Source organism: Staurois parvus, unplaced genomic scaffold, assembly GCF_062004578.1.
Source record: "Staurois parvus isolate SC_StPar_1 unplaced genomic scaffold, SC_StPar_1.0 ptg000199l, whole genome shotgun sequence".
Taxonomy (NCBI): Eukaryota; Metazoa; Chordata; class Amphibia; order Anura; family Ranidae; genus Staurois; species Staurois parvus.
In genome coordinates this window covers 2,957,412-2,979,020 of record NW_028317995.1, presented here as the reverse complement: position 1 = coordinate 2,979,020, position 21,609 = coordinate 2,957,412, and the positions used below count along the sequence as shown (strand labels likewise).

The 21,609-nt window shown below is 41.9% G+C and overlaps 1 protein-coding gene across 1 annotated transcript in view; it reads left to right on the top strand.

Moving 5' to 3' along the window:
• The first annotated feature begins 3,509 nt into the window (after positions 1-3,509).
• OXA1L (OXA1L mitochondrial inner membrane insertase) overlaps positions 3,510-21,609 on the top strand; it is a 56,869-nt gene continuing 38,769 nt past the window's right edge. Inside the window, exons 1-4 of the mRNA XM_089678211.1 lie at positions 3,510-3,650; positions 15,781-15,894; positions 16,891-17,131; positions 17,211-17,354. Coding sequence (XP_089534337.1) covers positions 3,558-3,650; positions 15,781-15,894; positions 16,891-17,131; positions 17,211-17,354 — 592 coding nt within the window. The 5' untranslated portion in view covers positions 3,510-3,557. The remainder of the gene's footprint in view (positions 3,651-15,780; positions 15,895-16,890; positions 17,132-17,210; positions 17,355-21,609) is intronic.

The window sequence follows — 21,609 nt, the reverse complement described above, 5'->3', positions numbered from 1 at the left end:
AGGTAGCAGGTAACAAGGGCACAAGGAAAACATCAAGGCACTGATTGCAGGCCTGGTTGCTGTTTAAATACACCTCCTGCAATCAGCCTCAGGTGATAGCTTGATTGCAGGAGGTGAGATCCTGGCTGCTGAACGGCACTCTCTGGTAGGAGCTGGTACTGCAGCCCACAGAGCAAGTGAGCCACAGCACCACCAGTGGTGAGCCCTTTCCTGACACCTTCTTTCTCTCCCTCCTTCCTTCTCTCCCTCCTTCCTTTCTCCTTCTTTCCTCCTTCCTTCTTTCTTTCCTTCCTTCTTTCCCTCTTTCTTTCCCTCCTTTCTTTCTCTCCTCTCTTTCGCTTCTTCTTTCTTTCTTTCTCTCTCTCTCTTTCTTTCCTTCTCTCTTTCCTTCTTTCTTTTCTTCTTCTTTCTATTCTACATAAAATGTAAAAAAAATTAAACAAAATTTGTAAAAAATTAAACAAAAATTAAAAAACCTACTGACACTAGTGGCGGAACTATCAGGGTCACAAAGGTCACTCTTGTCACCGGGTCCTGGTGTTCCACCACTGGGGTCTGAGGAAAGGGTCCCCGGGTCTAGGGCTGCTCAGTACAAAATGCCCAGGCCTTTTTTGTGTCCCAGTCCGGGCCTGACTCCTGAACATTAGTAAACTGATCTAAATATTTAATTTTGATCATCAACATTTCATTGCCATTTCCCAACATTCCTTGAGTATTCTCTTCCCGAGGGGCACGGATTGAATGATGTCAGTGAGAAGTACAGCACTATGACATTGGGAAAAGCCACAGCACTGTGAAGGAAAGACAAAATGTGCTGTTGGGGAGAGGTGGGGGTGTTAATCTGAACCTGTTGTAGCTGGCCAGCTAAGACCAGTCCTAGGTTGTTAATATGGTTCACATATATGTGTATACCAAACCTGCCAATAACCTCAGCACAGTATATATGTGCATATGTTAAAGCCAAAAGCAGAATCATTGCTGTGATTTATGTCTTTGATTGTTATATGACATTTATATATTCATTGTGTTAGCAGAAGCAGAAAAGGAAAATATGCCTTTAAGAGTTAGTATAAGGTGAGCCAATCACAGACAGCCTCACACTGAACAGAGCCTTAACCAATCCCAGCCAGTTTCACATTTGTGCCTGTGTAAAACTCCCTGCTAGGATTTTCTAGAGACACATGCTCAGCAGACAGAAGAGGAAAAAGACAAGGTTCCAATCAGAAAAGCTCCATGGAAGTAGAGAAGGCCAAATAGGTATTTAATGCACTTGTGTGTTCCTCTATTGTTTAACAGTGCAGGTAGATCTGTGTGTAAAAACTGTTGTATGTGTTTACTTGTAGTTCCACCGAACTTACGAATCAAGTCACTGTAGAGTAATCTAACGAATTTATAAATCCAAGTGAATTTATCAATCTATCAAAATATACAGAACGAATTTATCAAATCTATTGAATCTATCGAGATAAGCTATCCAATCAACCCAATGTAATACGAATTAAACCATTGTAATATGAAAGAAATAAGCCATTGTAAGCAGTTATATGAAGAAGATTGAAGTTATTAAAGAAGTTAACTAAAGTATTCGGTGTGCTCTTTAAACCTACTGCATCCATAGAGCGGCATTGGAGGAATTACAGAGTAAAGTCAGTCTAATCAAACAAAGAAACAGCAATTGCATAATTTTTCTAATGCCACAGCGCACTAGGCACCAAAGGGTGCTGCGCCTGCCACACCTGTCATTTTGCACTACATGGACTTTGCTTTGCAGAAAAAAATTAAACAGCATATCACATTCATCAGGGTGATCAGGGACACTGTAACTGGTGTAGCGGTGATCAAAGACAGCGGGGTTTATTTACTACAGCTGGAGAGTGCAAAATCAGGCTCACCAATCAGAAACCAATCAGCTTCTATCCTCAGCTTGTTCAATTAAGCTTTGGCAATAAAAGCTGGAAACTGATTGGTTTCTATGCAGTCATCCTGATTTTGCACTCTCCAGCTTTAGTAAATGAGCCCCACTGTGATTGGTGTGGCAGCGATCAGAGACATGGTGACTGGTATGGGGATCAGGGACACTGTAACTGGTGTGGCTGTGACCAGGGACAATGTGGCTTGCGTGCCTGTGACCAGAGACAATATGGCTGGCGTGGCTGTGACCAGGGACAATATGGCTGGCGTGGCTGTGACCAGGGACAATATGGCTGGCGTGGCTGTGATCAGGGACAATATGGCTGGTGTGACGGTGATTAGGGACAATATGACTGGTGTGGCAGTGATCAATGACATTCTGAGTGGCGGTGATCAGGGGCACTTTCTGGTGTGGCGATGATTATGGATAATGACTGGCAGCACTGGTCCAGTGACACTGTACTGCTGTGGTTGTGATCAGGCGTAATAGCTGGTGTCATTGACATACAACGATATCAGAGCAGCTAGCCACGATCATCACAGCAGTACATTTCACCATAGTAACAATGCAGTTGATCTGGTGATAGTGTGTAAAAATATATATATATTTTACAATTTTTTATTTATATACTCTCACCAGAGCAGAGCACTGCAGTATTACCATAGTGACACTGTACTACTGCGGGTGATTGGAATTTTTTTTGCAGTTTGCTTGCCTATCACAGCTGATCACATGTAAACAGACTTGGCAATTATTGGCAGTCCTTTCCTCCCACACTGTGTCTGTGTCAGGAAAGGAGAGCCGATGACCAGCAAGGCTGTCAACACATGGTTTACACTGATCATCAGTGCACTGATGATCAGTGTAGGCCAATCAGTGGAGCCTCATCACTGCCCATCAGTGCAGCTTATCAATGCCCATCAGTGTCACCTCCTCAGTGCTGCCTCACCAGTCCCCATGAGTGCAGCCTATCAGCGCCCATCAGTGCTGCCTATCAGTACCCATCAGTACAGCTTACCAGTGCCCATCAGTGCAGCCTCATAAGCTCACATCAGTGAAGAAGGAAAATTACTTATTTGCAAAATTTTACAACAGAAGACATTTTTTTTTCAAGATTTTCTTTTTTTTCATTTAGCAAAAATAAAAAAAAACAGTGGTGATTAAATATCACAGAAGTTCTTTCTTAAAAGAAAAAGGATACATTAATATGGGTACAGTGTTGCATGACCGTGCAATAGTCATTGAAAGTGCGACAGTGCTGAAAGATGAAAATTGACCTGGGCAGGAAGGGGGTGAAAGTACCTGGAGTTGAAGTGGTTAATGAAAGCTGGAGATTTAAAAAAAATATTACAGATGACTTTTCATATTGTCACGGTAACTATTAGATGAGAAGTGATTGGTGTTCCATACACCTAGTGGAATTATTGTAAAAGTAAGGCATGAATAAACCATCCATTGAGCGCAGCAGCTCTTGTGACTTCAGGATCGCATCCCTGCGGTATATGGTATTCTTTTATAACAGCACACACAGAGCATTACACCTACACCTCTATACGCATGCCCAATACTCCGTTTGCATTCCTCCTCAGTGCGCATGCGCTTGTACACTGCCTCTATGGCGCTTGTTAATGACGTGTGAAAGAAGATGGCGGCGCTCAGGTTGGAAGCGGCATGTCGGCTTGTATGGGGTCAAAGAGTACGAGGAGTGTGGAAGCTGACTGAAGCGAAGGAGAGACATGTGAGAATAGTATTTACATATGGTTCTAGAAATAGAAATGGTGTGAATTGCAGCTCGCTGGGGTAGATGATGGTTCCCTGTCTGCAGACACATTCTATGTACGGAGGTCACATAGATCAGCTGCTTGTCATGTTATCAATAGTACCTCAAGTTTACCAGCATGAGCTCAGGTTATAAAAGAGGATTTACCTGAATTGAGCAGAATCATTGTATTCCTGGCCCCCATTGTATCTCCTTGTATATGGAGATGGCTTTATAATGGTACCAAGAAATATGGAGGCAGGCTGCCATTCCTGGGGACGTACTAAACTGTATATTGGGATATACAACTGTGTGTATATATATAACTGTATATTAGGTGTCAGTATATTTGGACACATATAAATGGTACTGATTTTGTTGTTGCTCAAAATATGTTTTTCTTTTTTGCAGTGCTTGATACTATGTTGCAAGGAGTAGTGGCTAATGTTTAACTCTTCACTTACTGATACATGTGCAGCTGTATAATGGCATCATATTAAATGGAAGCATTACTCAATATATTAATAGGAACAGATTTACTGATTTCATACAGTACACGTATGTGTAAAGCACTACATTATTGAACTGTTTTATTGGGAACTTGGAAAATGATGTTCAAAAAATGAAGATTAAAAATTATGAACGCCAAGGAAGCAATTGTTGCATTTCTGATAACAATGTGGTTATTATTGATCTGCATGGGGTATTATGGATGGAATATAATGGTTACACATCCCATCCAAAATACATTTCACCTTTTTAGATAAAAATGTGTAAAATTACCTTTATAGTTGGGGATGTTGGGGGGAATACCATGCTTGCACTTAACCTGTTTAAGCAAATACATATAATTATTTTGCTACATGGGCATTATGGGTGCATAACGATCATATTTGATCTATTTCTGAAAATAATATGGGTATAGTTATTTTTCTACATGGGGATTATGAGTGGAATATCATGGTTAAACATGCCTAGGAACTTGTTGTTTCTGATAAGAATGTGAAAATATCTATTTTTCTGCATGGGGATTATGGGTGTATTATTGTGGATACACATGCCAAAAACCATATTTGACCTATTTCTAAAAAGATTATAGACATCAATATTTTTCTAAATGGGGATTATGGGTGGAATATCATGGTTAAACTTGTCTAAGAACACATTTGACCAGTTTCTGAAAAGAAAATGAGAATAGTTTTTTTTCTACGTGGGGATTATGGGTGGATGATTGCAGATATCCATGCTAAGGACCTTCTTTGACCTGTTTCTCCTAAGAATATGAGTCTAGTTATTTTTCTGTATGGGAATTATGGGTGCAATATCATGGTTAAACATGCCTAGGAACATATTTGACTTGTTTCGGATAAGAATGTGCAAATATCTATTTTTCTTTACGGGAATTATGGGTGGAATATTGTTTTTTAACATCAAAAAGTGAACATTTGTGAGCTGCTATGTAAGTGAAAAACCTGTTTAAGTGCTAATTATGAATTGCCTGCACGTAACACATAGTCATGCTAGTGTGCTAAATCAATATATACCACAATGTGCCGCGCTTCACTTAAAATTATACATTCAATTGCTATTACTTTTGTTGTATATCACAATAAAATCAAACAATTATATGAACTATGAAAAAATGGAGAAAAATGAGTAAAAATTAATAATAAACCAGTGTCAATTTCCAATAGCAGTGTCCATATAATTAACAAAAAAGTCCATATATGAAATTTCTTGAAACTTGCATAGTTCACTTTAAAATACAGTAACCCGTGCTTCTAAAATAAAATATTTTGTGCGGAAAACTTGCATGGACGTACTCCCCCACTGGTTGTGCTCTCACCTCAGGTATATGACCAAACCGTTAAGTAAGGTCATATAACGCTAGTGTCCTTTTAAATGGGCCAGATTATGGATGAGATGATATCCTGCTGTTTGGGGTCCTTCTGTATACTCTGTATATAAAACCACTTTGTTCACAAAATGTGTCCTCCAGATCTTTTCTTAAGGTGAAAAACCTAAAATTGCCAGCTGGTGTCAGTATGGTACCATCGAGCGTCGTGACCTCAAAGGATAATACACTATGATTTGATGCATTCCTCTATATTAACCACCGTGGTAGGGAAGATTATCGTTTGAGTGGAGAATGTTTCAAACACCTTGTTGAATCTATGCCATGAAGAATTAAGGCAGTTCTGAAGGCAAAACGGGTTCAAACTCGGTACTAGCAAGGTGGCCCTAATAAGGTGGCCGGTGAGTGTACACACACACGCGTGCGCTATATATACAGTATCTCACAGAAATGAATACACCCCTCACATTTTTGTAAATATTTTATATCTTTTCATGTGACAACACTGAAGAAATGACACTTTGCTACAATGTAAAGTAGTGAGTGTACAGCTTGTATAACAGCGTAAATTTGCTGTCCCCTCAAAATAACTCAACACACAGCCATTAATGTCTAAACCGCTGGCAACAAAAGTGAGTACATCCCTAAGGCTACGTTCACACTAGCCTTGTGTGCAGGCGGCAGAGAGGCATTTGGGAAGCGTTTTTACCGCTTCCCAAACGCCTCTGCCAACTCTGCACATTACAGCACATGGTGCTGTTCTAACGGGAGCGTTTGCGTCGCGTTGCGTCGCGGCAAAACGGACGCCTCTGGACGAGTCAGGAGGCTTTGAAGCCTCCTATTCTCGTCTATGGTGCTGCTCCGCAAACGCCCGGCCGGCGTTTGCGGTGCGGTTGCGGGGCGTTTGCGGGGCGTTTGCGGAGCGGTAACACCACTCAAACTGCATTATAGGCGTTTGTGGGGCGTTATTAACGCTCGGCAAACGCCTAGCAACCGCCGCTAAACCGCGCATGCGGCGTTTGCGGAGCGTTAAAAACGCTCCGCAAACGCCGGACCAACGCTTGCCAAACGCTATAGGGGCGTTTGGCAAGCGTTGGCAAAACAGCCTAGTGTGAACGAGCCCTAAGTGAAAATGTCCAAATTGGGCCCAATTAGCCATTTTCTCTCCCCGGTATTATGTGACTCGTTAGTTTTACAAGGTCTCAGGTGTGAAAGGGGAGCAGGTGTGTTCAATTTGGTGTTATTGCTTTCTCTCATACTGGTCACTGGAAGTTCCACATGACACCTCATGGCAAAGAACTCTCTGAGGATCTGAAAAAAAGAATTGTTGCTCTACATAAAGATGGCCTAGGCTATAAGAAGATTGCCAAGACCCTGAAACTGAGCTGCAGCACGGTGGCCAAGACCATACAGCGGTTTAACAGGACAGGTTCCACTCGCAACAGGCCTCGCCATGGTCGACCAAAGAAGTTGAGCGCACTCACTCAGCATCATATCCAGAGGTTGTCTTTGGGGAATAGACGTATGAGTGCTGGCAGCATTGCTGCAGAGGTTGAAGGGGAGGGGGGCAGCCTGTCAGTGCTCAGACCATATGCCACACACTGCATCGAATTGGTCTGCATGGCTGTCATTCCAGAAGGAAGCTTCTTCTTAAGATGATGTACAAGAAAGCCCGCAAACAGTTTGCTGAAGACAAGCAGACTAAAGACATGAATTACTGGAACCATGTCTTGTGGTCTGATGAGACCAAGATAAACTGATTTGGTTCAGATGGTGTCAAGCGTGTGTGGCGGCAACCAGGTGAGGATTACAAAGACAAGTGTATCTTGCCTACAGTCAAGCATGGTGGTGGGAGTGTCATGGTCTGGGGCTGCATGAGTGCTGCAGGCACTGGGGAGCTACAGTTCATTGAGTTCATTGAATCATGAATACCAACATGTACTGTGACATACTGAAGCAGAGCATGATCCCCTCCCTTCGGAGACTGGGCCGCAGGGCAGTATTCCAACATAACGACCCCAAACACTCCTCCAAGATGACCACTGCCTTGCTAAAGAAGCTGAGGGTAAAGGTGATGGACTGGCCAAGCATGTCTCCAGATCTAAACCCTATTGAGCATCTGTGGGGAATCCTCAAACGGAAGGTGGAAGAATGCAAGGTCTCTAACATCCACCAGCTCCATGATGTCGTAGTGGAGGACTGGAAGAGGACTCCAGTGGCAACTTGTGAAACTCTGGTGAACTCCATGCCCAAGAGGGTTAAGGCAGTGCTGGAAAATAATGGTGGCCACACAAAATATTGACACTTTGGGCCCAATTTGATCATTTTCACTTAGGGGTGTACTCACTTTTGTTGCCAGTGGTTTAGACATTAATGGCTGTGTGTTGAGTTATTTTGAGGGGACAGCAAATTTACACTGTTATACAAGCTGTACACTCACTACTTTTACATTGTAGCAAAGTGTCATTTCTTTAGTGTTGTCACATGAAAAGATATAATAAAATATTTACAACAATTTGAGGGGTATACTGACTTGTGTGAGATACTGTAGGTTAATCACATATAGTTGAACTACTCAAATTCCTTTCTTTCATGTTTTTTTTTCATGGTTTCTGTGAAATTGTGTGAATGCATCAATGCAGTGCATGTTATCTCTGCAGAGCTTGGATTCATTGAATGAGTTTACCAAAAATATAAATATTGCAGAATATACAGCCTCATGCTACATAACTAAGCTCCATTTCATGCTGAATAAACAAAATGTATCTTAAATAGAAAACTATCTTTAGATAGACTTTTACTCCAAAAGCATTTTGCTAAAATACATTTGATTAAAAAAAAAACCAAAACGATTTAAATAAATAAATTTGATTGAAATAAAAAAAATTACATTTTTAATTTTGTATTTATTTATTTCACATCGATTTTTATCCACCCTTATAGGCTTAGGGCTCGTTCACACTTGACTGTTTTATCAACGCTTGCCAACGCCCCTATAGCGTTTGGCAAGCATTGGTCCGGCGTTTGTGGAGCGGTTTTTTAACGCTCCGCAAACGTCGAATGCGCAGTTTAGTGGCAGTTGCTAGGCATTTGCCGAGCGTTAAAAACACCCCACAAACGCCTAGAATGAAGTTTGAATGGTGTTACCGCTCCGCAAACTCTGGCCGGGCATTTGCGGAGCGACACCATAGACTAGAATAGGAGGCTTCAACGCCTCCTGACTCGACCATAGGTGTCCGTTTGGCCGCGACGCTAACGCTCCCGTTAGAACAGCAGCATGTGCTGCAATGTGCGGAATTGTCTGAAGCGGTAAAAACGCTTCCCAAACACCTCTCTGCCGCCTGCACACTACGCTAGTGTGAACGTATCCTAACAGAGATTAAAGGAATTCTAAAAGTTCATTTTCTCAAATGCTATACTTACCTGCTGTGTGCAGAGGTTTTGAGCAGCCTGGATCCTCCTGTTCTCGGGTCCCCCGCAGGCTCTCCTGGCTCCTTCTGTCTGTTGGGTGCCCTTACAGCAAGCATTCTTGCTATGGGGGCACCCGCTGCTCCATGGCCCGCCCCTTCTCTCTCTTCATTGGTTGACTGGCTTTTACAGCAGCGGGAGGCGGAAGGCTTCCACTTGCTTACTCAACCATTGAGGAGACTGAGACCTTGGACAGCCTAGGCTTTTGTTCACATCGCTGAATCATGATGAGGCTTAGGTAAGTATTGAGGAGGCTGAGGGGGCTGCTGCACACAGGTTTTTCACATTCATGCAGAGAATGCATGAAGATAAAAAACCTTGAGCCTTTACAACCACTTTAACAAAGAGTGGTGCACACCAAACAAAAGCTCCAGTGTCCATGTGCCTGATGAATTAGTACTTCCTTGGACAAATAAATAAGGGCTCATTCAAACAGGTGGCCAGGGGTTGGTAAAAGCAGGTGGTTGAGCTGCAGCTTTATTCCTCATTTACACCTATGCGAGGGCTGTGTTTACCTACACAGGGATGTACAGGTGTTTTCCAAAGAAGTGCAGGGACTTCTACGCTGCGTGTCCTGGGGCACGGAAGTCCATTCAAATGAATAGGCTCTCGTGCCTGTGCAAAATGCAGCCCGCAGGAACACGGAGATGTGAACCTAGCCTGAATGCGCACTGTCTGTGTTCGGGGGCCATACACCCACGCAGATGTCTAATTGGGAGCAGCGGCTGTGTCATTATTATTATTATTATACAGTATTTATAAAGCACCAACAGTTCGCTCAGCGCTGTACATTACAAAGGGGGACAGAAAATGCGACAGTACAGTAACAATACAATGCAAAAAACGTCCCTGCTCTTTCGAGGTTACAGTCTAGGAGGGAGGGGATAGTGGTACAGGAGGAGATAGCTGTGGGGGATGGAGTGGTAGGAAGAGTGGAGGAGGTCGGCAAATTAGTAGGGGGTGGGGTAGGCTTCCCTGAAGAGGTGGGTTTTCAGGGTGCGCCGAGAGGAGAATAGGTGATAGTCTGATGGGTTGGGGCAGGGAGTTCCATAGGATGGGTGACACCCTGGAGAAATACTGGAGGCGGGTATGGGAGGAGGAGACCAGGGAACTAGATAGGAGGTCTTGTGAGGAGCAGAGTGTGCGTGTTGGGTGGTATTTGGATATTAGGTCGGTGATGTAATTTGGGGCAGTATGGTGGACAGCTTTGTACGTCAGTGTTAGGATTTTGAATTTGATCCATTGCGCAATCGGAAGCCAGTGGAGGGATTGGCAGAGGTGGGGGTGGCGGAAACAAAGCGGTTGGTAAGGTGAATGAGTCTGGCTGCCGTATTCAGGACGACTGAAGCAGGGATAGCCTGTGGCGAGGCAGTCCAGTGAGGAGGGAGTTGCAGTAGTCGAGTCGTGATATGATGAGGGAGTGGATGGGCTGTTTAGTGGTTTCTGGGGTTAGGAACGTGCGGATTTTGGCGATGTTGCGGAGGTGGAGTCTGCATGAGTTTGTTAATGATTGGACTTGGGGCTGGAAGGATAGGTTGGAGTCCAGAATGACACCAAGTACTCTGGCCTGCAGGGCGGGTCTGATAGTGGCATTGTTGGACGTGATGGAGAAGTCAATCGGGGGTGGTGTGCGGGCTAGGGGGAAGACTAGGAGCTCGGTTTTGGAGAGGTTCAGTTTAAGGAAGTGGAGCGACATCCAGTCTGTCGTTCAGTAGGTTTGTGATTCGGGCGGAGACTGAAGGGGTGAGGTGGGGGGTTGAGAGATAGATTTGTGTGTTGTCAGCGTAGAGGTGGTAGTTGAAGCCGTGAGAGTGTATGAGTTGGCCAAGGGAGGAGGTGTAGATGGAGAAGAGAAGGGGCCCGAGGACGGAGCCTTGAGGGACCCCAACAGAGAGGGGGAGTGAGGGGGTGGTGGTAGCGTTATAGGTAACGCTGAAAGAGCGTTGTGACAGGTAGGATGAGAGCCAGGAGAGAGCGGAATCTCTGAGGCCGAAGGAGTGTAGTTTTTTGAGGAGGAGGGGGTGGTCGACTGTGTCGAAGGCCGCAGAGAGGTCAAGGAGTAGGAGCACTGAATAGTGGCCATTAGCTTTGGCGGTTAGAAGGTCGTTGGAGAGTTTAAATAAGGCAGTTTCGATGGAGTGTAGGCGATCGAGGAGGTTATTGTCGTTGAGGTGAGAGCTTAGGCAAGTGTAGACTGTTATTTGAAAAACTGTTTAATAAAAATTATTGGAAGTCAAAATGGGGTCATTTTGTGGGAAGTTTAATTGCTTCAAGGCCTACAAAAGTGTAATAGGTAGTCAAGATGCTAGGTGTGTAACTTTATGTCCCTAGAACACCTGGTGGTGCTCCTTGCATGTTGGGACTCTCTATGTGGTCAGGCTGTGGAAAAGTCTCACACATTTGGTATCATATTCAAGAGGAGTAGCAGAAAGTATTTTGGGGTGTAGTTGCAAGTATGCCTGTGCTGTGTGTGAGAAATAACGTGTTAATATGACAATTTTGTGGGGGGAAAAAATATCTTTTCCAAAATATTGTAGGGAAAAAAATTACAACTTCAAAAAACTCACCATGCCTTTTACTAAATACTTTGGAATGTCTACTTTCCAACAAGGGGTCATTTTATTATTATTATACAGGATTTATATAGCGCCAACAGTTTTCTCAGCACTTTACAATATGTAATTTGGGGGTATTTGTACTGTCCTGGCTTTTTAGGGCCTCAAGAAGTTAGATAGGCCATTGATACATCAGGTGTCATAAATTTTCAATGATTTGGTACCATAGCTTGTAGACTCTATAGCTTTCGCACAGACCAAATAATATGATTTGTGTTATTTTTATGTTTCAATAATTTTTATTGAAAGTTCAAAAAAAAAAAAATGTTCACAGAAACATTTGCTTCAGTATAAATTGTATGCATACAATACAACTTTATTAGAATATTACCCCACCTTTTGGCTGGGGTTAGAACTAGAGTTGCGGCATAAGCATCAGAGGTATGCTTGGGGTGGACTGAACCATGAGGAGGAGTAGTAAGGGGGATTAAACAGGGGGGGTAGTTGGGGGAGGGGGGGGGGATAAGTTGTGAAAGGATGGGCAAGGAGTACCAGTCTGACGTAGATAGATTGTACGATTGTTTGTAAAGTATCGGTTTTTACGGAGCAATTAGGATTTTGTAACCAGTTAGACCATAAAGAGTTAAACTTATGTTGGGTGGAGTTATAAGTGGCCAGTCTTTTCCATTTCACATTGGAAGTTAAGATCTGATATTAGCGATTGAAGGGAAGGGGCTGCGGTGGTATTCCAGAGTCGGGTTATATTTAGTTTAGCTGCAAAAAGGATGTTTACCATGATGGTACAGGAGGTATATGGGAATTTCTGAATACCGATGTATAAGAGTGCAAGTGCCGGATTTTGGGTTATCATTATTTTGGAAATTTCGGCTATTAGTTGGAATACATTATTCCAAAAGGATTTAATAGATTTGCAAGACCATAGTATGTGAAGAGTGGCGCCTACGTCCCCGCACTGTCTCCAACAGGAAGGGGAATGTTTTGGGTAGAAAATGGCAAGTCTGGCAGGGGTTAGGTACCACTGATGAAGTATTTTCAAGTAGGATTCCCAATGTGAGCTGCAGTGAGAGGATTTGTAAGTGTAGGTAAATGCCGTAGTCCATGTGTGGGTTGGGATGGTTTCTGCTAGGATTTTTTCACAATTGGATAAGGAGGTAGATTTTAAGGAAAATTGTAGGTCCGTTAAATATTAAAGGTAGAGATGTCTTTACTTGGGTACTGCGGTTTGGAGAAGGTGTAGGCCATATCCAGGATCATTATGGTATGGAGTATGTTGTGCGTTTGAATGCAGTGGATGATTCGTAAGTAGGTGAAGTATTCAGTGGCAGGGAGGTTTAATTTGGTTTGAAGATATTGAAATGAATGTAGGATGTTATTTTTGTAAAGATCTGCTATGTGATGTATGTTTCGTTTTTCCCACTGGGTTAAATCTAGGGAGGGTGTAATGGAATGTAATATGTTGAGTGGGGTATTGAGTTGTTTGGAGTCTGTGTAATCTGTGGATAAAAGATCTTTCGAGGCTTGAAGAGTGGCTTGGATACATGGGTGCTTGAAGTGATATGTCGTTTGTGAGAATATTGTGGTTAAGAGTAGATGTTGCGATTTAAGTGGAAGGAAGGGTGAGGTTTCCATTGTAGACCAGGATTTTTCTCTGGTTGGGTGCCCCCAAGAATATATTTGGTCCAGGAGAGTGGCGTTATCGTAAGATTTGAGATGTGGAAGGCTAGCGCCTCCTTTGGAGGGTGGTCTGATTAAAAGATTGGTGGTACATCAAGGTTTTTTGGAATTCCATAGGAATCTGGTAAAGTTTGGAGAAGAAAGTATTGGGGACCGGTATAGGGTGTGTGCGCGAAAAATATAAAGAATTTTTGGTAGGATGAGCATTTTTAATGTCGCTACTCTGCCTATTTTAGATAGTTCTGAGGTACGAAGGTTGGCAATTTCTTGGGGTATAGTTTCAAGTAATTTTTTGTGGTTTGAATTAAATAGTTGGTCTGTTGTGGCAGATAGTTTGATTCCTAGATATGGGATGGTATTTTTTTCCTAGGTGAAGGGGAATTGTTTAGCAAGGGTTAGTTGAGTGAAATATGGTGTGTGGAGATTTAAAATTGAGGATTTGGGCTCATTTACTTTATAATAGGAGACGATTGTGTATTGCTGGAGATGGGTACATATTGTTTGGAGGGATTTGACTGGGTTGGAAATCATCAATATGATGTCGTCTGCGAATCGGCTAATTTTGTGGTCAGTGTTAAGGTGTCGTATGCCAGTGAACATCGGGTTGTCTCGAAGTTTAGATGCTAGGGGCTCAATGAGTAATGCGAATATGACAGGAGATAGAGGGCAGCCTTGTCCGGTGCCATTGGTAATTTCAAAGGGATCTGATTGTGTTCCGTCTGTTAATACTCTGGCTGAGGGGAGTGAGTATAGTGCGAAAATGGCTGTTAGGATCCAATCTGTGATGCCAAATTTCTGTAAGGTCATTTGCAAAAATAGCCAGTGTATGCGGTCGAATGCTTTTTCAGCGTCCAACAATAAAAGCAATGAGGGTTGTTTGGTGTGTTCTAAGTGATTGATGAGGGATATGAGTCTTCTAGTAGCATCAGGTGTTTGGTGGCCTGGTATGAATCCTACTTGGTCTTGGTGTATCAAAGTGGGAAGATAGGGGAGTAGTCTGCGCGCTATAATTTTTGCATAGAGCTTGACGTCTGTGTTAAGTAGGGGAATTGGTCTATAATTTTGGACATACTGCGGATCTTTGCCAGGTTTTGGTATTGTGGTTATTGTTGATTGTAGCATGTCTGTGGGGAATGTGCCATTGGTGGCCGCGTGGTTAAAGAGTTTGGTCAGATATGGTGAAAGGTTAGGGGCAAATTGTTTGTAGTACTCATTTATATAGCCATCGTTTCCTGGTGACTTGTTAAGGGGAAGTGTTTTAATAGTGGATTCTATTTCAGTTGGAGTGATCGATTTTGTGTTATTTTTACCGAAGAAATGTAGCAGTATAAATTTTGGTCAAAATTTATGAAGAAAAATTACTTATTTGCAAAATTTTATAACAAACTAAGAAAAGCGCATTTTGTTTGTCAAAATTTTCGGTCTTTTTTCATTTATAGTGCAAAAAATAAAAAAAACCCAGAGGTGATTAAATACCACCAAAAGAAAGCTCTATTTGTGTAAAAACAAAAATGATGAAAATTTTATATGGTACAGTGTTGCATGACTGAGTAATTGTCATTCAAAGCGTGAGAGCACTGAAAGCTGAAAATTGGCCTGGGAAGGAAGGGGATATAAGTGCCCAATAGGCAAGTGATTAAATATTATAAAACAGATATCTATGCAAATTGCACCAAAGTAGTGCATGTACTACTTCTGAAATCAGTGCGGCTCCAACGAAGTTAGAACTGCACCAATATGACTGCTGTAATTGTGGACAATAGGGTGCGACTTGGCATGTGATTTGCAAGTCACAGGGCTTGCAAATCGCATGATAAGTCACACCCAGTGCGACCGGGTCTAAAGGAAGAAAGAGAGAGTAGAGTTGTTAACCCTGCAGGCTCTGCTGGTCCTGGCAGTAAGCAGTCATGTGAGCTGTCTGCTGACAGTATGCCAGGTCCAATCTGGCAGGGATCTATGGCAGTTTTCTATTAAAACTTCTGAAATCCATTTGACAAGTAGGAGCAGAAATCAGTTTCTGTTTTTCATTTTTATAGTAGAATCAGGCATAGGTGGTGAGACATGGAGGTCTATATGCCAATTAATGTGGCACATAACACAAATTTAGTTTAGGAATAGTACTGTATATTCATAAAATAGCCTGAAATTCTGCAGTTATGTGAATTATAAACATGCAGGATCCTTGTTAATTTCCCCCATAGGCATTAAATCTTATGGTGTTGAGTAAAAATGATTGAAGCTGTTAAATCAGGTTGACAGCCAGCATTGGCAGCCTATACATTCCCTTGATATAGGATCTTAGGGGTGACCTCTAAAGACAATGATGTAAGTTGAAATGTCAGGGAATTTTAATGTGGATGTCTTTAGGGCAACAGCATTTGTTGTGCTAGATGTATGAATAAATATTGTCAGTGTGTTTGGGACATTTTAATATCCAATTTGTCTTAAAGGTCTTCATTAAGCACTTCCGAAATAAATGATGACATATACTGTATTGGAAAAATATACATTCAACCTAATTTTTGTTTTCTTTTAGTATCACAGATGTCTAGGTTCATTCCATTTCCACAGGGCTTTTGCCCCAGGGACGCGCCAGTTTCTGGCCTTAAATGTTCGCTGCCAGAGTACAGTGACTGCAGTTGCCAATCAGGTGAGCTTTTTATGGTGTCCATAGTGAAAAATATATCATCCAGGTGTTCTGAGAAATTTGTGAAAAAGTTATATCATCTAGGTCAGCCTTTTTCAAACAGGGTGCCTTCAGGCTTCTTCAGAGATGCCTTGGCAAAATGCATAAATATTGCCCAAAAAGCCAGTCAGCAGGTGTATCAAGCCTACCTTTTTAGTACACGAAGCCACAGGTTTTCATTGTGCACCTTAACGACCTTCTAGCTGCTGGCATCCTAACAATCAATGACCTCATCAGTTGATAAGGAGGATGTTTAATGCCTGCACAGCATCCTTATTTGCACCTCCCCTGCCCCTCTCTGTTACAACTGGGGTCATATTAGCCAAGTGAAGAAGAGAAACACTGGAATACTAAGTCAGTACTAGTGTGCAAAGGTATATTTGCTTTGGAAGAATAAATCATCATAGCGTTGGATGTACTATGAGTGTTGATATTGCTGCATTATGTAAAGCTATCAGAATAGTTTTTTACATTGTAGAAAGGCATGCCTCGAGATTGTGCAGAATTTTAAAGGGTACCTTGACTGAAAAAAGGTTGAGAAACACTGACCTAGGTATATGAGCAGCTGTTATTTATGCTCACAGTGAAACAAGTGTCTTCCAGCAAAACTTTGTGCATGGTTGCTGAGATTATGTGAAGGTATGTTAGAGTCGCTGTCGCCTTGCCAGTGCAAGCTGCAGAGCCCTGTACACTTTAATAACAGGTTGACAGTGGCTGCAGCTATTCGTGGCTGTTCACAAAGTCAGCAATTACCTGCAGTGGTTGCTGCTGGGCGCACAAAGAGTGAATCCTGCCACTGTCGTTAGCATCAAGGCTAGTCGCCCGTACAAATGAAAGCTAAACCTACAGATGTTTACACTTGATGTTTAGAATACTTATTTTATTCTGTGTTGTTATAAAGTATTCAACCTGTTGCCTGTTAATACTTTGCCCATGCCCATTGCTACTTTGTTGTTCTAGGTTCCAAGTGCTCCACCTTTCCCAGAGGCACCATTATCACTTTCCGCTTCTATCCCTGAGGATGTGCTGCCTCCCCCGGTCTCAGAATTTGCCCCCACAGTTGTAGAGACAATTGGTCAGGTTGAACAGAGTTTGACTGAATTAGGACTTGGAGGTTACAGTCCAGTTGGCCTTGTACAAAACTTCCTAGCATTTTTACATATGGATATTGGTGTCCCCTGGTGGGGAGCTATTGTGACAGGTAAGACCTTTATTATATTCCCCTAACAGTTACATGGGAATGGTTTCTTTTATATTTTTAAAATATTTATCTCCTACAGGAACAATACTTGCACGAATTATGATTTTTCCACTAATAGTCAAAGGCCAGAAAGAAGCTGCCAAACTTAATAATCATATGCCCCATATGAACAAATTGACAACTCGGATGAATGAAGCCAAGCATTCGGGGAATAAATTTGAAAGTAAGTTTGTACCATTTGCTGTTGATGATCCTGTATTCTTGCTAAAAAATATAAACATCAGCTTGTGGCAGAAATTTTAATTTTTGGATCTTATTTGCTGTCATCTGTCACTGTGCATTTATGTTTTGGTGGAACATTATTCAGGGTGTAACATGTTACTGTTATATCCCCTATGGCAGTGGTTCTCAACCTTCCTAATGTCGCGACCCTTTTATACAGTTCCTCATGTTGTGGTGACCCCCCAACCATAAAATTATTTACCCAGTAATTATAATTCATGATGTGTCGTTCTACCTCCAATACTGCTGCTTTCAACACAGTAGCTGCTTTCAACACAGTAGCTGCTTTCAACACAGTAGCTGCTTTCAACACAGTGGCTGCTTTCTACACAGTGGCTGCTTTCTACACAGTGGCTGCTTTCTACACAGTGGCTGCTTTCTACACAGTGGCTGCTTTCTACAGAGCGGCTGCTTTCTACAGAGCGGCTGTTTCTACACAGCAGCTGCTCTTTACACATCGGAAATATGTGTTTTCCGATGGTCTTAGGCGACCCCTGTGAAAGGGTCATTCGACCCCCAAAGGGGTCACGACCCACAGGTTGAGAACCACTGCCCTATGGGATGTAACATTTTTAAGACCGGTTCTCTTTAATGAGACACTAGGGGTATTTTAGATCACTATTCGAAGACGTTTTACATATATCTTCTGGGTTCATTCTAGCTAGGGAAGATCAGCGAACGGATGCTTGCTGGTCTCACTCCCCTCAAACAGTGACACCTGCCGTGCGGGTCTCAGGCATTCATGTGGGACAGCAGAGCACCAGAAGCATGGCAGTGGGGGGGTGAGGAACACTCCTGGAGTCACGGAAAGCAGCCATTAGAAAGCCAACAGCAAGCTTGTGGAGTGTACAGCTGCCAGAAATGTATGTAAACAAAAAAAGAACCCTGCTGCCACCTCCATATTACATACGGCAGTAGAAGAAAAAGGGTTACAGTTAACAATTTAAAAAAAAAAAAAAGGGAAAAACACACATGAATTCAGTTACTGTCCAATATAAAAAACAGCTGCACTAATGGTAGTAAATCTATTTTTGCTAATAATGGTCCCATATGACTTTTATTTTTTATTTTGGCCAGGCTCACACAAAGATGGACACTGAAAACCTGTGTTTTAATAGATATTACACTTTCAGTGAGCTGTTTCCCTTGTGCTGTTGTGTTCTCCTTTCACAGCAATCTTTCTCCTCTGATAGCTTTTTGCCCAGCTGCTCCATTCATAAAAGCTGATACTTCAGCTTTTGTAAATGAAACAGGATCTATGAATGGAGGACAGGCAGACAATGTGGTAGGTTTGCCCCCTCCATTCATAGAAGCCGCAGGTTTCATTCATAGAAGCCGTAATAATGCCCTAAAATATATAGTCTCCTTAACCAACAGAGTTTGAAAGAATTCTTCTTGCTTTCTGTTGCAACCAACATCTCTAAGTTTAGTATGTAAAAATATATTACTAATAATGACAAAATTAAGTTTTAGTAAAGGTTAAAAAAAAAAAAAATTAAGTTACACCCAAACCAAAAACATTTGAGCCCTCCCCACCCCTACGTGCACGCACACATAAATATAAACACACACAAAAATGTTGATTGCTATACACTTACATATTGCTATGCATATGTGAGAGCAATCATTTTAGGTCCACTATTCGTGGTTAACTCTAAACTGATTATCTGTAGAGCTCTTTAAAGCATCACCTATGATAAACCTAGTACCAAATTTCATTGTCATTTCCTGGCTATGCATAAATTTAAATCTTGGCATGTTAGGTATCTATTTAGTTGGTGCTGCCTCATCTTTTATAGTTTACCAAAAACATGGGTAATTGCTTTTTTGTGGTCTAAAATTAGCTTTAACCACTTGCCCTCCTGAGGATTTACCCCCCCTTAATGACCGAGCCTCTTTTTGCTACTTGGCGCTGCACTAATTCAACTGATAATTCCGCGGTCATGCAATGCTGCACCCAAACAAAATTTACGTCCTTTTTTTTCACACAAATGGTGCTTTCTTTTGGTGGTATTTGATCACCTGTGCACTTTTTATATTTTGCGCTATAAACAAAAAAACAAACATTTTGAATAAATATATTTTTTACTTTCAGCTATAAAAAATATATAGTAAGCTCAAAGTTAGTTATAAATTTAGGCCAAAATGTATTCTGCTACATGTTTGTGGTAGAAAAAAAACCCCAATAAGTGTATATTGATTGCTTTGTGTGAAAATTATAGCGTCTACAAACTATGGTATAGATATTAGATATTACAGTTTACGCCATTTTTTTCCTATATAGCACTGCACTAGTTTAACTGACAATTGCGCGGTCATGCAATACGGTACATAAATGAAATTTGTCCATTTTTTCTCACAAATAGAGCTTTAATTTGGTGGTATTTTATCACCTGTGCGCTTTTTTTTTTTTTTTTTTTTCCAAAAAAACGTTTTATTGAAGTATGAAAGGTAAACAAATGATAGACAGATACGGATCGCAGTCCGTGCAAAATTTCTTGTACGTTCTCCCGTAACGCAGACGGGATCAAGACAATATATTAATTTGTAGAACATCAGAGGACGGAGTTCCACAGTAAGGCAAAAGTGATAGACGTAACCATAGTAATACTGACAGCAGCAAGTACTTTAGATAATTATGTTATACACTAGGCTCTATGTAAGGAGAGTACACATAAGCGGATTCTGAAGTGATCGACAAAAGTATCCTCACAAGGCATCTATGACATATATTTCCATCTCTAAAAAATGTGGGCTACTGTTGTAGAATATTGTTACATCTGTATAGCTATGAGTGTTCCGTACCGAATGAGAATAATAGCTAATTAGATTATGAGAAAAGCGGGTGTAAATGTGAGAAGGAAAAGAAAAGAAAGAGAGGAGCGTGGGGATGGAGGAAGAATATGAGATGAGATATCAAAATGAGGTGGGAGGAGACCCACATGACAAATAGAAGGGGGGAATGGGGAGAGAGAGAGGGAGAGAAGAGGGAGAAAAGAAAAAAAAAAAAAAAAAAAAAAAAACAGGGGGGGGGGGGGGGGGTGGGGGGAAGTGGTTGGATGATGAGGTTCATATTTAAATAAGCATAACCAAACCAGTTACATCTATGAGTAACAGTTTGGCTGTATCTAATTCCATCTTTTTAATTAGCGATATAATTCAGTGAATGACCGTTAATGGAGTTATTGCCGAGGTGAAAGTTCTAGAGGCCTTCTGTGTCTCCAAGTCTTTCTCGTTCAATCCTTCAGCAAGCCAAGGTAAGTATCAGTAGATTGGAAATGGGTCCAACAAGCCCAAGTCTTCCTGAATCGCTCGGGGTGATCTTTTGCCACTGAGATCAGTTCCTCCATTTCAGCAATCCTCTGGATCCTAAGAATCCACTCTCGTACGGTGGGAATATAGGCTGATCGCCAATGAACAGGGATACACTGCTTTGCCGCATTTAACATGTGTAATGCAAGGGACTTACGGTAAATCCTCACCGGAAGGGAGGAGTGATGGAGTAGACATTGTGCTGGTGTAAAGTCTAGGGTGTAAGTGGTTACTTGTCTAATGATGTCCAAAACTTTTCTCCAGAAGGGCTGTAGCAGCGGGCATTCCCACCATATATGGAGAAGAGTACCTTTTGCCTGGGAGCATCGCCAGCATAAATCTGGCACTTTAGGATCAAATTTATGAATCACAGATGGAACTCTGTACCATCTGGAAAAAACTTTGTAGTTGCTTTCTTGTGTAGAAACACATATGGAACCTTTATGCATGTGATCGTAAATGTGGTTCCATTCCTCAGGTGAGATGGAAATATCTAGATCATGCTGCCAGGCTGCACAGGCCTTCAGTGAGTGAGATGTATTGGAACTTTCCAATAGGGAATATAATTTGGATATTACATGCCTCTGTGGGAGATCTGTAAAGCAGAGTTTTTCGAAAGCTGTAAGTGGTCTTGAATAATCCTTTAGATGTGGGGAGTTACGTAGAAAATGGTGGATTTGTCTATACATCCAAGGCGTTAAGGTAAGGGCTGGCCACGCCTTTGTAATGTCTTCTCTAGATCGGAGCTTAGAATCTTTGAGAAATTGACGTACTGTTAGGTTATCTTCCCGTTTATACCCAGCGAGAAAGGTCGTAGACATCCCTGGAATAAAGTCCGGGTTCAATTTGATCGGAGTGAAAGGGCTCGGAGAGGAAGAAAGTAC